The sequence below is a fragment of the Numida meleagris genome, chromosome 4, assembly GCF_002078875.1.
Source record: "Numida meleagris isolate 19003 breed g44 Domestic line chromosome 4, NumMel1.0, whole genome shotgun sequence".
Taxonomy (NCBI): Eukaryota; Metazoa; Chordata; class Aves; order Galliformes; family Numididae; genus Numida; species Numida meleagris.
Window position 1 is genome coordinate 38,600,759 of NC_034412.1, and position 17,362 is coordinate 38,618,120.

The 17,362-nt window shown below is 36.3% G+C and overlaps 1 protein-coding gene across 2 annotated transcripts in view; it reads right to left on the reverse strand.

The window, feature by feature from the left end:
* The window catches only part of FBXW7 (F-box and WD repeat domain containing 7), a 170,379-nt gene that overhangs the window by 56,854 nt on the left and 96,163 nt on the right, over positions 1 to 17,362 (reverse strand). Inside the window, exon 3 of one of the 2 annotated variants that reach the window (XM_021394152.1) lies at positions 1,860 to 8,886. The exons of the other annotated variant lie outside the window; for it this stretch is intronic. Within the exon in view, the coding sequence (XP_021249827.1) occupies positions 8,836 to 8,886 (51 nt within the window). The 3' untranslated portion in view covers positions 1,860 to 8,835. Of the gene's footprint in view, positions 1 to 1,859; positions 8,887 to 17,362 lie in introns of those variants that run through there. 2 annotated transcript variants of the gene reach the window in all.

Here is a 17,362-nt window from a genome sequence, read left to right on the forward strand (position 1 = left end):
GGTAATGAGCACAAACAGCTGAAAAATACTGCACAGTAACAAAGCTGGTACGAATGGGCAGAACAACGCTTCCACTCAATGAAGCAGTTGTAGCATGAATTTAGCAGATTAGCTATTGAACAGAGGTGGGGGGAGGTTTGGAAAAAATGTAAAGGGTCTGCACAGATAGGAAGAAAATGAAAAGAGACCAGAGGGACACAAGCTACCAAAGGAAAGCCTAATTTCTAAAGTACTTTTGTTGAACTGCATGAACCAATTCTTCCAATTTTCTAAGGCTTATTCCTCGCGTACTAATGATATGCCTAACGCTATTCTGATAATTTGCAAGTTCAGTTAGTTTTTAAGGGAGACAACTTGTTAATGAAAGTTTTCCATTCATTAACAAATCTCCTCATGGGCTGGGGGCAGGGGGAAACACTCTCTCCTACTTCAGTTTCTGGTACTTCCAAGCATGTGTGACCAACAAGCACCATATTATCTATTAACTTTTTGCATAATAGCCCTCTCAGCCTAACTGTTTTTGAAAAGCAATTTTTTTAAAAAACGCTGACAACATCCACGCCATTCTCCAGACACTGACAAGCTTTTAAAGTGATGAGAATAAAAGACGTTTGCTTTAAGAAAATTTGTGCAGAACTGCACTAATCTGAGCAGCTGACACACACACGAGGCTTGCAGTCGAGTATTTGTTTACCCGAGCAGCTAATTAGATATACGCTGTTTGCATCAAGGCTAAAAATTGCACATGCACTTCTGCACTTGAAATTGCATACAACTACTTGGCAGAGCTGAAAGGAGCACGCAGTTTTGATGCATAAAGCTAACAAGAAAATATGCTATCTTTTCCTTGTTTGTGATTTCCCAATGGTGTCTGGAGTGCTATGACTGCTTTTGAAGAATTGGAGCCTATGCTTTCTAAGAAACATATGAAAAAAGATGGTACATTCACACCGCTCAAACAAGCGCTCTGTCAAAAGTTTAATACACAGAGCTTTTTAGCTTTGTCTTTTTTTAAAAAAAAAATCTTAATTTAAAAGCATTACCATTTTAATCCCTCATCTTCGTAACATTTGTCTTCTATGGCAGCTAGGCTTGTAAGGTATTTTACAAGAGTTCATCTAATTAGCAAAATTAAAACACTACATTGTTTCCAAAAGTGATAAAGAATGAAATTCACCAACTAAGAGGGAAAAAACGTTTCCTCTAAGGTCATCATAATACAACTCCCTGAAAAGCACATGCAATGTTTTAACCTTTACACATCACACTTAAGAGAGTTAAACAGAACACACATACAACATTGGCTGTTACTGGCTGCTTCTAACCGGTGATCTTAGAATAAACAGAAAAAGAGAAAGCAATTTTCTCAGGGCACGAAAAAGCTTGTCATGCGACTGTACAATGACATTCTCAAATGACATTTTTATTGCTCACGTCTATAATAACCTTGTAATAAATTGAGGAAAAAAATCACTATTGAAGTTCAGTGGAAGCCTCCAACTAATTTCCAATAGTAATGTAGGTCAGATCTGTTGAATTTAACTTAAAGGATGTGTACTTTGATTTTTCCTGGTTCAAGCATCTTAGGGACTTAATTACAAAAAGACAGAACAGGTAGCATTTCATTATTTTGAATGTGTAGACATGACATTAACTGATGATTAGTTAATCTTAAAACCACTCATCAGCTGAAAAAAAATGATCTTCAGCCTATATATTTACTATCAGTCATTATGATGATTCCCGTACTTTCCAGTACTTAAATCTTGTCATAAATATCACTCTTAGTTCTTATTTTTGAATACGATCTCCGAACGGTTTAAGATGCATCAGGATGAAAACTGCTATACAACACAAAGTCACCAAAAGCAATTTATTATGAGAGAAAGTACAATACTTTCTCTACAGAAACATGATCTGCCCAAGTGACGTTGGCTCTTTCCAGACATACAGGTTTCTTCAGCTCACGCGGAGGAACAACCACAGTGCTGCAGAAGTTAAGTGCTGTCTCTAGATGGCATTTGCTGCGCTACAAACCCCAGGGTTGACTTGCTTGCTGTCTTCAAAACAGCCGGAGCCCCCCAAAATAACTATGCGTCTTTTTCAGGCTCTAGTCCTTACCTACAGACTGGGATGCAAAAGCAGATGCAATAAACATAGAAAGCTCCACTTATTCTGGAGGACATACACATGAAAAATGCAATATTTTTGCACATTCCATGAGATTCGTTTGAAATATTCCAAGATACAGTGATTTACTATTCCAAAACAAAACTGGATGTTCACGGGAACATAGGTAAAGTTGCCAGCAAAAATCCCAATAAATTTCTGAAGTATGAGACAGTATGCAAGAGAATCACAGAACCACAGGAAGGGCTATGCTTCACTCATTCCAGAAGTTTAACCTCAAAATATTAATTGCTGTGTGACTGGGACAGAAAACTAACTGTGCTGACTGGAACACCGCAGTAAGAAGAAACTGGAGTGAATGTTAGCTCTGTTAACAAAACCATGACATCAGAAATCATCATCGTTTCAGACCATACAACTCAGAATGATGACCTTTTTTTGTCCAATGGTGATTTCAAGAGAGACACAGGGCATGCTTTGGATACCAACTTGTCCTGATGAAGAAAACCTGCCAAACATCCCTGGTAGCTCAGTTCTGTAGGGTCTCAAATAATGCAGAAACAACAGTTGCCATTAACAAACAAATGTCCTCAAACTTACTTTAATATCCAAAGCCAAAAAGTCAAAGTTCTGTCAATACCCTTTTGGTTTAAAGCCTAACTGCAGTTTGCCAGCACCTGCAAATACTCTTCATGTGCTTCTAGCAGAAGGAAACCTTTAGACACAGACTACTGTGAAAAAAATACCACTTATCTATATTCATAAATATAAACAATATTCAGAAGAAAACAGTGACTCATTATAAACAAGAATGATCTCAACTGTATTGACTTTTCTGGGATATTTCTTTGTCTTGAAAGGATTAAACTGTTTCCCTTAAAAGGAATACAAGTACAAGCAACAGATAAAATAATATTTCAAATTGTCATTTTCCGGAACAGGTTGAAGCAAACACTGGAAGATTTATAGACAGCACCACACTGCCCCTACACGTCCACCACAAAAACAACACCACAAGCTACCAGAAGCCAAAGAATTTACTGAAAACAAACACGGTAATCACATTAAAATGTGTTTTTCATTCTTACTTTCATATTTAACAGCCACTCCAAATAAACTATACAGATAAAGGAAGAAAGCTAGAATACCATAAGACATTGACTGTGGTGGTAAAAGGACTTCTTTACTTTGGAGTTCATATTTAGTCCTTTCTTTTAAAAGCATAATCTTGATTACACAGTGGATTACAATTCAATAACAATTGAGTTAAATCTAACATTTACCTGAAAAAAAATGAATACTTAGCCATGACAAAGTTTTGAGTTAAGAAGAGAACAATAAAACTTCCTTTAGCATCAACGTTTAATGGCATCAGAATTTGTTAATGAGCACCTTTTTACGAAAAATTATTCCACATTTACAAGACCGTGTTATTCCACTTTTTATAAGGGCAGGTTGCAACAGGACAAGGGGAAATGGTTTTAAACTGGAAGAAGGTAGATTTAGCCTAGATATCAGGAAGAAATTCTTTACCGTGAGGGTGGTGAGACACTGGAACAGGTTGCCCAGCAAGGCTGCAGATGCCCCCTCCCTGGAAGCATTCAAGGCCAGGCTGGATGGGGGCTGCAAGCAACCTGGGCCAGAGGGAGGTGTCCCTGGGTTGGAACTCTATCATCTTAAAGGTCCTCTCCAACCCAAACCATTCTATGATTTCTTATTTATTCCCTTAATTTTTTTTTAAAACAGTTTTCTGACTTTTTTTTTTAATATACCAAGCATTCTGTTTTTTCTCATTTAAAATTCAATCAATATTTTGTTTGCAATTTAATATTAAACATACTGTTCAGGTCAGTGCATGGCTTTTGCTTCAGATAACCTTAAGTTGAACTTCAGTCAGAAACTCTAGACTGGATTTAAAAAAAATTTAAAAAAAATCAAAGGTGTCCCATATTTCTACACGTCGTATATGCATTAACAAAAGCTTAGTCAAATTGAGAAGAATATTTTCCAAACACTTTTGTAATAGTTTCACTTTATAAATTTGCTTTTCTGTAAACAACTTTCTTGTAAAAACTATACTTTGAGAAGAGTATAAAACAAAACAAAAAAACAGTATATATAATTTGTAGATGTCTTGGTAGGATGGTACTAAAACATTTTCTGTGATAGCTGGGAAATTCCACAGAGTTAATTGGCATCTTCATTTGGTTTGCAACTAGATACCTAATAAACATAAGCATACAGTATTTCACAAAGAGATGGCACATTCACACAACTTGAAAGCCTTGATTATTAGAAAGGTGAATTGCATTCATAAATAACTTTATCTTCTAACGCATAAACTCTAAACCACTCCCTTCCGTTTTTTCCCCTTTTTGATTACTAATTATATCAGTATTGCATAACTACCTTGCTGGTTTAATCTCACAGATATTTTAGAAGTAACAGCTTAAACCAAACACAAAAGCAAAAAATGCATTGTAATTTATTTGCTGGTGTGAGTAGACCTGTAGTTTTCTACCTCTTCAATGCGGCAGAGCTGTTCAGTTGCAATCTGAATACTAATCTTGAAAAAATCACAAAGCACGCCAGTCCAATCTTCATACTGTTCCTAAACTACATACAAAACAAGATCTTGTCATTTTTTTTTCTGAAGAAGAATAGTAAGAGAATAACAGAAGGTATTCATTTCTTGCTTGTAAGCAAGACAAAAGCAAAATAAGCTGTTTTGTATTTCACTAGCTTTGGCCTTCTTGCACTTGAGAATGGTTAGTCTCCAAAAAAAAATAGGAGAGAAGCATGATACAAGAAAATTTATTATGTTAATAAAAATACATTTCCTAAACTTTTAAAAAAATTAATATTGTCTGGTTGTGTGCAGGACTATGCATTACAGTTAGGATTTCTATCCAGAGCTGGTATAAGTATTTTCCTATTTTAGAATAAAGTATATTCTCCATTCATGTTAACAGCATATAATATATAGTATATTACATATTAGCCTTTATATATTATACATATTACGTATTAGAATCATTGTGCATGTGTTTATACAATTTGTTCAGGTAAGCTAAGTAACATATTTTCATCTCCTAAAATTCAGGGATTACTTTTCTGCTGAAAATCCATGAAATGTAGAAATTTTCAATTAAGATTTCAACATTAGAAAAGTGGTCTGCAAAGAAAGATTACTACAGTAACTTGGGGATTTCCCCCATATTACAATATCCCTCTCTGGCCAGGACAAGAACCTGCTGTGCTTCCTAGTTCCATTCATGATATGATAAATTGGCATTAAAGAGATATGAGAGGAGAGGGACCTTACAGAACGTCACTGGGAGACAAAATTATACTTTTCATTTAGAAAATGAAGTGCACACATATTGCATCATAGAATGGCTTAGGTTGGAACTTCCAACCCTCTTGTGCGGGCAGGGTGGCCAACCACTGAGACCATAAAGCAAGCCATAATACTGCATAAAAGCCAATATAAAAAAAAACAAAACAATCCCAGAATGGCAAAATCAGCAATTTTTTCAAATTCACGCTTAAAAAAGTGTCATGTTCTACTAACGTTCATATGGTATTTAAGGTTAGCATAGCCTTAAGTAGAAAATGTACCTCAATAAATCTCTTCTGCATTTAAAATACCGTATATCAGTTCTGTCCACTATACTCATATGGTAGCTCTTTAAATAAACAGTACACCAGAGTTCTTCCTTCTATGTGCACTTCATTATATCCATGGGATTTCAGATATGCTATGATTTCCGAGAACATCACAAATGTCTCCATGGGTCAGGCCAACAATCCGCCTAGCTTAGCAGAGCCTGGTGATAATTTAATTTTCGTCACAGACTAACACTATGTCTATTACACTATTCAAGTCACTTGCTCACAAGCACAACTTTTTCAAGTAGGAAGAGGAAAGATCAAGTTTGGATTATCAACAGTTAAGAAGAACAGCGCAAAAACACTTCTCCAAGTGATGCATTTTGGAAATTCATGCACCAAGAGACTTCAAACTACCAGTGCAATTTGCATTCTTCACAGTAATGGTAAAAAGAACGCATAAGGGTGAGCTCTTATTTGTGTGGGGCTGTAAGCTCAGATTTTACTGAATTATTATCACCATAGCATTGTACGTTTATACATACTTCAGAATCCAGCTTACAACAACTTCTAACACAGCTTCTTCACCAAGGTCAGGTGAAGGTCAAGGTTAGTAAGGCATCCCCTTACTAACAAACTATTGCAAGAAAGAGTTTCAAATCAAACAAGATCATAAATAATGGCATGGAAGGTATAGCAAAAGAACATTTTTCATAACCACAAAGAAAACACCCAAGGGTTTTCTACTGACAATAAGTAAAGTAAATTCAAGCTTTCTCTTCTGACTATGTGCAAGTAGAAACAAGAGGATTTAAAAGACAATTGATTTCCAATAAATTATGAAAAATGGTTATTTCAGTGACAAGATCTGGGCCATCATGTATTTTATTTTCTCTTTTGCCTAGACATGGCATTTTACTCAAAAGCATTAACTGCCATAATTTAAGGGAACTTTCCCTTCAGGTAGGATTCGAAGCTTACACAGAACCACGGAACACCCCAAACTGGAAGAGACCCACAAGGATCCTGAGTCCAGACCCTGGAAACTTGAACTAAGAGTGTAACCATGTCCTCTTCAAGGGTTTCTTCTCTAGATAAGATGATGCTACTCAGAACTTCAGTGTCAGGTTAACTGAAAGCCTTTGAATTAAGAGCAGCAGGTTGTATTTGTATCATGCTGGTGGCACCTAGAGGTAAGAGCTCTGTAACTGCAGCCAACCTAGCTTTGACTTTGCAAGCAGGACATAAAATGTGATTAGAACAGGAATGAGTACATATTCAGAACGTACACAGTCTGGCTATCCAACACTCAGTGGCAGGTCTTCTTTTCATGAAATAAATGAATTCTCAAACACATCATGATATATTCCTTGAACAAGAATCTATTCTTGAGAAAAGACTTCATTGTATAATGTACAGTATTACTTTTTATCAAGTTGCCAAGTTCTTGTCAATTGGGACTGCCAACCAGGGAATACTATAAAAATACTTCAATACTTCTATGTCCACAAAAAATATTTCTATTTTGCTGACACACATACATAGAAACAACCATATTTTCAGCAATATATAACTACTTGGTAACACAGCTGATTTATTTATTTTTTTTTAATCTTTTGTCAGCCTCACTTTCTGTATCTCATTTCATTTGCAGTCAACAATGCAAAGCTGTACATACAGCACAAACCTGGGACTGGTGTGGCACCGTTTACCTTTCCCAGGTCCACAAAAACTCTACTATCACTAAACATCCTCTAAGTTTGAAGCATCCACCAGAGAAGCAGACAGTGACGTTTTCGTTCAAGCAATCACTGTAAAAGATACAAATTGCAGCTAACCACTACACAAAGCACAGCTCAAGTTCCACCATAGTTACTCTGAATCTCTCAAAACCTACCAGATGCTCCTGTACACTTCTAATTTTGCTATTAGGTGAGAAACACGCTCAGGTATTTTTTTATTTTTATGAAAATAAATTTGGCTGTAAATCACAGCTCAAACATTCATAAATGAAGAAAAACATATTTTGCACTTTAAATGTAGCACTCATTTTTCAACTGTTAAATCTATTATTTATTTTATACTGAGAAGTTCTGATTTATTTAAAGCCAGAGTAGTGAGTAATTTAATGGGAAAGTAAAACGAAAAGGGAGAAAACTTAATATTATCATAGCAAAACAAACCTTAAGAAATTTAGTAATTTTTCTATTTATGCAAACAAGTCACGAAGGTGCACCTAACAGTGCAGATAAACCCTTTGAGTTTGATAACAGTTTTTGGTATGTCTATAATCAAGACAAAAAACTCAGGGCCGAGACATAAAAAGCAGCACTGCTGCTACTTACCAGCAAGGATCTAAAAGGACATCTTCAACTCACACTGGAAGAACAGCTCTGGGAAAGCAAACCAACAAACCATGCACCTGTATCTGTGTATGTAAGCTGTATCTATAATATTAGATAACAGGGTGCTGTGATACCCCAAATCCGAATTGAAGAAAGGAAGTAATTACCTACTAGCTTTAATATTGCACACTATTAAATGAAAAATAAATATTGTGTTTTTAAAATAGACCATGACGTTCACAAGCACCGTTAAAGGAATTACAAAGTTCAGAAATGTTTTTAGCATATTTTTAAGTAGCAACTGACATTCTTTTAGAAATACAAAGATGGTTGCATACATTAGGCTTCTAATAGGGCAACAGCTTTGTGATCCATGTCATTACATGCTTTGGAATGCCGCATCCAATATTTGACACTCTTATTCTTCAAAGACAACCTGCATTTTTATATCCTCTCTACAAAATGCATACTGGGTGGGTTTTTTTTGTTCCTTGAGAGAAAAGTAAAAAGCTCATTGTGATAATGATGAGATAATTTGAAGATTGGAATGAAATAACATACATACCCCTTAGGTACACGCAATGCAGAGGGGCTACATTTAGAAACAAATTCAATTTGATAATTTAGTTTCATTTTGCTGGCTACTTCGCAGAACTAATTTTTTTTCCATTAATATCAGCATTTGTTTTAGGAAATGAACTTGGAAACATCTCTAAAGCAACAGAGTCTCAAGTCTCAGTGTTTGCGTTTAATTTCCTTTCTCCACCTCCTCCTTCTTTTCCTCCCCCGAAGTTGTCTCCTAGTAAGATAAAAAAAAAAAGGCAGCACTTCAGGTTTTCAACAGTTGAGTTTGAATACTTCACCCAACACTCATTCTCCATATGTCCACTTCTCACAACTCTGAAAGGAAATTATAACTAGTAAAGAGAGATTAAAGCTTCATATTTATGTCACATGATAGGAATAAAGAAAAGCAGATCAAGAACAAAGTTGGTGTTGTACACTGCCTCACAGCAAGGCATTTCTTGCATGAAAACGCACAAATAAGTGTTCTGGCTTCACAGTATGAAATATATAGACAAGCTAAAATTAAATTACAGAAGCAGTAGAGAAATGTTTCAACTACTGCTTAGTATACTATCTTATTTCTTAATTGTTGTCTTACACTTCACCTTACTGAAGTCTGACTCAGGTCAACATAACTACCTTTGTGAAAAGGACTATATTTACCTTCTTCCAAATAAATAAATACACAAAAATACTGCACACTGTGTATACACAGACAATTGTTGAACTGTGTAAAAAAAAGATCTATAAATTTTGGTGCTTATATCATGAAGATCACAGTCACCTCTTCATAGAGAAGACAGTTCAAATTAAAGTGTTTATTTTGCTCAGTAATACTGTTCATGCTTAAGCAGTGCAAATGTGAATTATAAATCTTAAAATCATCAAGAAAATACAAAGCCTTAGGGCCAATTATTAAACAGCGTGTCTTAATTTTCGTATCAACATATATACACAAAAGACAGGCAACGCTAAGAGCAAATAAACACAGATGTCTCTTGAAAGATTAGTTTTATTAGGCTTGCAGTACCTATTATGACTGGGTAACTGTTTTGAATAACCTCAGGGGACACAAATTGTCTGCTGAAGAAAAGAACATGCTGAAAATTCTGACCAATTATGAACGTTTATGTTCTACATGTCCACTGCCAGAAGCCACCAATTAATGGAGAGGTGCAAGTTATGGTTTTTAATACTCCTGCACTTCAGTGCCCAGTTCGCATTTTTACCACACGTATCCCTCTGTATCAGGAAGAGGGAGCAAGAGAAATCACAGTGTGCATGCTGTTGGGGGGGGGGGAGGGGGGACAGTAAGCAGATTTCCACACCTGTCTCACTCTACTGTTATGTTTTCACAAATTCATTATCTCCCTTAAGACACCTTAGATATCCTTCCAGCTTTCACCTTCTTCAAGCAGAAAGAAGAGTCACTTCTGATGCAAACTCTACCTAGAATCAAAGAAATAAGTTGGAGTCTGCTAAACATGGCCGTAAACAGACAAATACACGCTATTTCTGGACATCTAAGACATTCACTTGTGTGCCCAAATTAAAATGGGCCAGCACTTCAGAACAGGAAACTATTTCCTCTTGACCCTCTCAGAAGTTTGGATGCTTTCCCAGAAATCTCAAGACTGGCGCAGGGCTTAGTGCTGCGTCTGCAAGACAGCTGCATTCATTTTATATTGGGCACTAAAATGAGAAGACATCTGGATGCAGTCCTCCATGGGAATGCACAGAACAAACCAAGGAAGACATGTTGAGCAGATGTAACAAGATGAGGAGGTGCCAGGTCCAGAAAGTGATCTACATCAATCAGATGCTCCAAATTTCACTCAGTATGGCGGTACGATATTCAGATCATTTGGAAAACTGACTTTGGTTATGCCAACAGATGTAATGGAAATCCACAGTCACTAGCACAACTTAGCATTGGGATGTTCAGACCACCTCCTTCTGAGAGGTAATGGCTATAACTCACTGAAGTTTTCCTCCCACAATGACCAGCTCTACATGCAATAAGAAAACAGGAGGAGAGAAGCTAGAAGAAATGTACGGTATTTTTTCTGACATTTAAGTGGAATAACGCCAATACAATTATAACATACTTTATCTAACGCATAGGGGCGGCAGAGGTAGTTTCTTAAAAACATCGACAATCCGACCACAAGACTGATCTACTTCCGCAATTTTAATCCACATATTAGGTATGAGCTAGGGACCAACCAAAAAGAAAGCTGTGGTTATTATTATAATTCATTTTCTTTCCAAAGCAAAGTAGTACCATTACGGACTTATGTCCTTAATAAATCTGGAAATCAGTTTCTGCCTTCACATTAATTGCAATTAATGTCAATTTTTCAATAGAACAAAGTGACCACAAAACATAATGATATTTCAAACATGTTGAAAAAAGTAACAATTTCTACCAGAAGCAATTTTATACCATTAGATAAACCTCAGCCAGCATTAACACTGATATTATAGACCCCGCTACACACTAAAGAGGTGAAGCACCCCACTTTCCTTAATTTATATCATTATTTTTCAGTCATGTGTGGTTAAATAATCTTACTTACTAACATGAGAGAAAACAGCAAATAAGCAGCAAGCTTAGATGTCTAATATATGAAACAAACAGAACATTATTTTCTTTAAAATTCATTCCATAAAAAAAAAAAGGTGCACAAGCATCCTTTCTGGATGCTATTCAAGCAACGAGAATTGTTACCAACTGTGAGAGATTAAGATCTGCATGGAGATAGCAAACCAAGTGTAAGCAAGGGAAATTGATTTACATGTAGTACTTTAATACTTAAATTACTATATTTAAACCTAAATGCTCATGTTTTAAAATTAATTAACCACTGCTACAGCCGCTCTATTTTTAAATTTTTTTCAACCTGATGGTTTATCTGGGTTTAATTAAGAAATACTAGACTAGCCAGCTACAGATAATTCCTTGTTTCATTAAAGGAAGTGTGTGGGCAGGAAGGGTTTTACCAGAACTGCATGCAGCGTAAGTGGAGAGGCAGAGGAGAGGAACACTGTGGGTGTAAAAAGACAGAATAGGAAAGAGAGATGCTTTAGAGAAGCTATGTAGACAGTTAGGTACTAGACAGAAGTGAACTACATCGATAGCTTGGTGTCTAGGGATTTGGAGGTGGTGAGGCCGAGGAGGCAAGAGACTATAAGGCCATGAAAAAATTCATGCTAGGAATTAGGTCTGAAATTTCACTGACAACAAACCACAGGAGAAATGCAAGACGGAATGTAGTAGTACTGCAAATATGTTAAAATCGCAAACATTCTTGCCAGCTGCTGCAGTTATCGTGAGAAGTAATCTTGTGTTAGGGGTTATTAATAGCAACATGCTTTGGAAGAGACTGCCATTTGTACATAGAGAACACCGTATCATGCGGATTCATTTAGAGCAACAAAATCTTACTGTTTAAGTATAGCTATAAGCCTACCTAAGTAGAAAGAATGGGGCTAAAAACACTCCAAAAATTCCTTCGTAGCACCTGCTCTGCTGTTTTTCTCAATCTTTAGAAAGTAAAATTCTGCCAGGAGAGCATTTTTAGTAGAAGAGCAGTATAGTATCACCTACAGACTGTAGTGATCTGTGATCCACGAACAATTTTCTCTTCCCAGAAGCTAACTACTCATTTGTATTTCCACTTCGTCGTCTGTCTTTTATCTCCACAAGCAGTAACCTAACTGTGCAGAGACCATTTTGCATGCAGCTTTAAGAGCAATATTACCATAATATTAATAATAATAGCTGTAAATAGAAGTATGCTTTTCAAGTCAATGATTGTGTACACAAACTTATAGAGATTGGGGGATCTAAATCACATGTTGTGTTGCGGGATCTTTCCTCCTAAGAGTAGCACGTTGCCAACAGTTACCTTCATGGCTCACTAACTACATTATGAGCAGAAATATATGATAACTACAGAAACTGGAGTCAAATGCAGTTTTAGAAATTCCACACAAAGTTACGTGCATTGAAATATCTGGTCTCAAATTTGCATATATTTATTTACAAGATTCCTACAATGCATACAAGTTACTTCCTGTTTTGCAACTTACTAATATGATTCTATCTTGCATATGAAAAGCTGTGAATCTTATAAGCACTTAACAAATGATCTAAAATGTAGAGAAGGTAGCAAGATTACAATACAAAATACTTGCTGTCTTTGCCATAGCCACACTATTCCCTGTAAAACAAAAGTATTTCCTCACATCACAAAGAAGTTTAATACATTAGAATTTACTAAGAATTACGGGTTCCTTTTATATCAGGTATAAAATCAGTATCAGTTGCGTTAATGAAGTATTCCTAAACTCAGATTGTTTCTAAGGGAAAATGATACACGGAAGAATATATTTAGACTTTCAGTATAATTGATACATTTTAACACAATCTTTTCTGTTTCTCTATCAGTTTAGAGACTGTAGATTTTTTGTGATTTTGGATCTACTGTTTTTTTTTTAACCTAAGAAAAACAACCTTACAGTACTAGTAATGTCATTAAAAACAGATTTTCTGCATCATCTGTCAAATTTTCTTATGACATACATAGCCTGCACTTCTCTTTCACCAATCTGTGTATTTGCAACACATGAAAAACATAGCACATCGTTCACAATTATCATCTGAAGTTTTAGGAAAATTTATTGTCCTACCTCATGGAATGTACATTGAACTATTAAAATCACACTCATCCGAGAGGTAACTGAAGTCTTTTTGAAGTGTGATCAGACTGAGGAATGATTACATGTCTGTTCTACCACAATCTCAATCCTCTTACCAAGAAGCCTTGCAATCAAATTACTTACACAGAGAATGTTTTAAGGAAGAAGAAACAAAAAGTACGGTCTTCCTTGACTAAAAATACAGAAAAGGTAAAGTTACATCAGCTGTAGTGCTCTTCCTTGCCTTTTCAAGTAACTAAGTAACATTATACAATACGTGAACACAACTGGGAAAGGTGCTCAGTTGCTCTTCTTCAGCATTATTCCTATCTGAAACTATGCACTCAATTTTTGTATGAAGTAAAGACGAGTAAGCATAGCAGGAGCTGGGAAGACTGTAACAGGAGAGAAAATTCAAGAGGAAAAAGCAATCTACCATCAGAGGATGGGTATCAACAAGAAGCTGCGGGGAACAGCAGAATTAGGTCTAAAACTGGGAGAAGGGTAAATCTAACACAGAGTCTGGAAGAAAAAAAACAGTGTAATGAGGGAGATACTAATACTACACCCCTGCCTACAACTTGTCTGGGCATCATTCTAGTTCAGTTCGACTTCCACTCAATATTTGGAAAATGCCAGAAGAAAGAATGCCAGTTAAAACGGGTTCTTCATGTTTCTGTATTATGAGCCAGTCATTATACTGTAGAGCTTTTCCCCCCCTCACCACAAACATTCCTCTCCCATACCTGAAATAGATACATTCAGGAAATTAAAATGGCTTCATTTGCTGCAGAAGAACAAGAAATGCCTACTTCATAATGTAAGAGAATGCAAAAAAGAAAAAGAAAATTCAAAGTTAATTAGGTTTCAAAGCAATAAATGAAGTATTTAATTATACATTTTCTAAGTTTTGCTCAGGAATGATCAATAAGGAGAGGCAATGGGGTCAAGTTCATGGCAGCACTGCTGTCTCCCATTCCCTCTTTTCTTCTGTTGACTGCTGTAATCTCCACAGCTTGAGAGGGTAAAGTAGACTGGCTTCATGGAGGATAAGAGCTTTCACAAAGTCAATACAGCATGTTTAAATAGCTGGGCTCTAATAGCAGTAAGGCTTTCTAAAGACACATAAACAGTTGGGCACAAAGGAACAGAATTGCCCAGTCAACCTCCATTCCATCAACCTCTGAATTAAAGTGACTGACTTCAGCATCTTCCCAACATACTTTTAGCATATGCACCTGCATATCAGTCTATAATAAGTAGACACTGTTCACCGCATGAGAAATTAAAGTTTTAAATACATCAGAAACGCAAAGAAAAACATTTTGCTTAACGTTAAATACATATGAGGCTCTTACTGCTGCTTTTATCTTGGATAGAAATAGGTAGCACAATTTAAATATAAAAGCATTTCTCAGAGACAGTATGGTGACAAAGGATCACTGAATATTCTGAAAACCCAGTTTCTGGGAGTGCCTACGATATGTTACAGTGGACACTTAAACAAAAAAAAAATTCAGAGCTTGCCCAGGTTCTTTTTAATGCAGTACAGAAGGCCACACTTGATCTGAACAATTTAGCTAGAAGTTTTCTTTTTTCCATGAGACACAAGGAACAGCTGTTTGAATAGCAAGCTAAATGCTCCCTCCTACAACTGGCTATCTTAAGTCCAGAGCTTCTGTTATACCCCACACAGAGGCAGACAGAGCGTGCTTCTGCATGTGTGCAGTTCTGCAGAGCCAGTAACACCACCAGTTGACAGAATCTGTGGTTTAGAGGTTTAAAAATAAATAAGGTGGGTGGATTTTGATACAGCTTAGCAAACCTCCTGTAAGCATAGGCTGCAAGATCATGGGACGCTTCACCTAAGCCATGCTGAATCATCCCAAGTTAACTAGAACTACCTTGAATTAACCAGGTAATTCAGAATATGCCTATTGTTTTTCCACCTCTGTGATTCCCCTTTTATTCCCTCTAAAGTATGGAATTGAGTCAACTGATATGCAATCCCAAAGAAAGAGATAAATTGCAGAAAGAAGGGAAAAAAAATAAGAGGGAAGAAAGTGAAACTTCAGACTGCCACCACTCCATACTGAGTAAATAAGCAACAGACGGCTTCTCTTCATGTCTATAGCTCCACTCAGGAAGCACTTTTTACTCTCCTTTTGAAAGGGGATGAACGTCATAAAATCATAGAATGGCTCAGATTGGAAAAGTGCTGAGTGGAGATGCGGCATGTACTTAAAAAAACAGGAAGTAGTTAATTATTCAAAATTATTTACGTGTTAAAATAAGTTTCCCTCCAGACAGTGTTGTGCAAGATTTAGGTTTGCTCATTTTACCAAATAGCAAAAAAAAAAAAAAAAAAAAAAAAAATTACAGAGGAAGAATACTTTTCTCACTTGGGCTTCAAGGGAAAAATAGTTTCTTCCTTCATATTATTCAAGACCTGATCTCAAGTCAGCTGAAATTCAGAGAAATGTTTGTTTTCGCTAGTTAAGGTGGGAGGACACACTACTTCAGAGAGGGCTCTGTTTTTTTGTCCATTAGGCAACTTCTTATTAATGTGAAATAACATGCTTCACTCCAGCAAGAAATATGATTGGTTGCAGAAACAAAACAAAAAAATCAGAATTAGATTTTTCTGAAATGCTGCAAGGATTACTGTGCTGGCACAAGCAGTTACACTGATTTGACTGACAACAAAAAAGGGTGTTTTGGATTATTTTAATATAGAAAGGAAGGGATAAAGCATCAAGCTCACACGAATGAAGGTGTTTAAGCATAAGGCACATTAATGTTTGAAACAATTACTAGCATACTAGTCAAACAGAGGAAGGAAAAGAAACTGGAGTCTCATTCCAAGTGCTCTACCACAGTCACAAGTAGACCTATGCCATGTGTCATGTGTAAAACCAACAGATGTTTTATACATAAGACCACCTGCAAGTTGGAATATAAATCAACATGTAAACCTTTATCTCATGTCACCTCATATGCAAGTATGTCCTACAGAAGGAAGCATTTCTCTGATGAACTGAGTTGATGAACTGCATGAATTTAGTCAGATATATTTTGAAGAGAAAACACATTGACAGACTTCTCTCGTGAGAGTATAAGTGAATCCGGGCTGCTTCTAGGAGTAGAGGCATTTGAAATTGATACATTTATTACCTTAACTTTTCCAGGTTAGCGAAAGGCAGGGTGCACACTGAAACTCTTCTGTAACAACTCAGCATTACTTTAAGCTGCTTGAAATAGAGAAATGCTGCAAGCACACAAGGCATTCTCACAAACTCCTCAGCTCATTACCATTTCTTAAAAATAGTTATTCAATATAGTGAAATCGTTATATAGCAACTCCTAAAGGCAATAAGTACTGGAATTTTCAGGAAAAAAAAAACATGGAAACCAAAGAGGGGAGAGATCTGTTTTTAAAGCACAGACTCTGAAAGAAATATTAATCAGAACTGTTTGAAAAGAAACATATTTTCACTGTTAGTGGTTTCAGGGGAGTCTGGGGGAACATACAGTTAATTTACAGGTTAATTTTTAATTAAACGAAAGCTTTTATCATGACAGACAAAATACAGCACTTGGTTTCTAAACATACGTGACATGCATGACTGTCACGTAAGTATGTTCAGTGATCAGCTGCAGTTAAAGCTAAACGATATATGATAGCTGAAGGGTATACTGGTTGAAAGACTTCATTGCCCCTCCACGGCACACAGAAAAATCTGCTTTGGTGCGTACAAAACACATGTAAGCAGCTACAGAGGACCAGAGCTGTGTTTATGTTTGACAGTCCAGCATCACTGCTTTCAACAAGAATTTAGAAGGAATGCACACATTTATCACAGAAGCAGTGAAGTTAGGCACAAAGTTATTTTCAAGCGCTACAAAAGAATGCTAAGTAATACTATTTTTAACTGGATTCAGATGAGTGGCACTGCAGACGAGTGTTTTAACCACATGAGCAAACCGACGAAATGCATACAGGC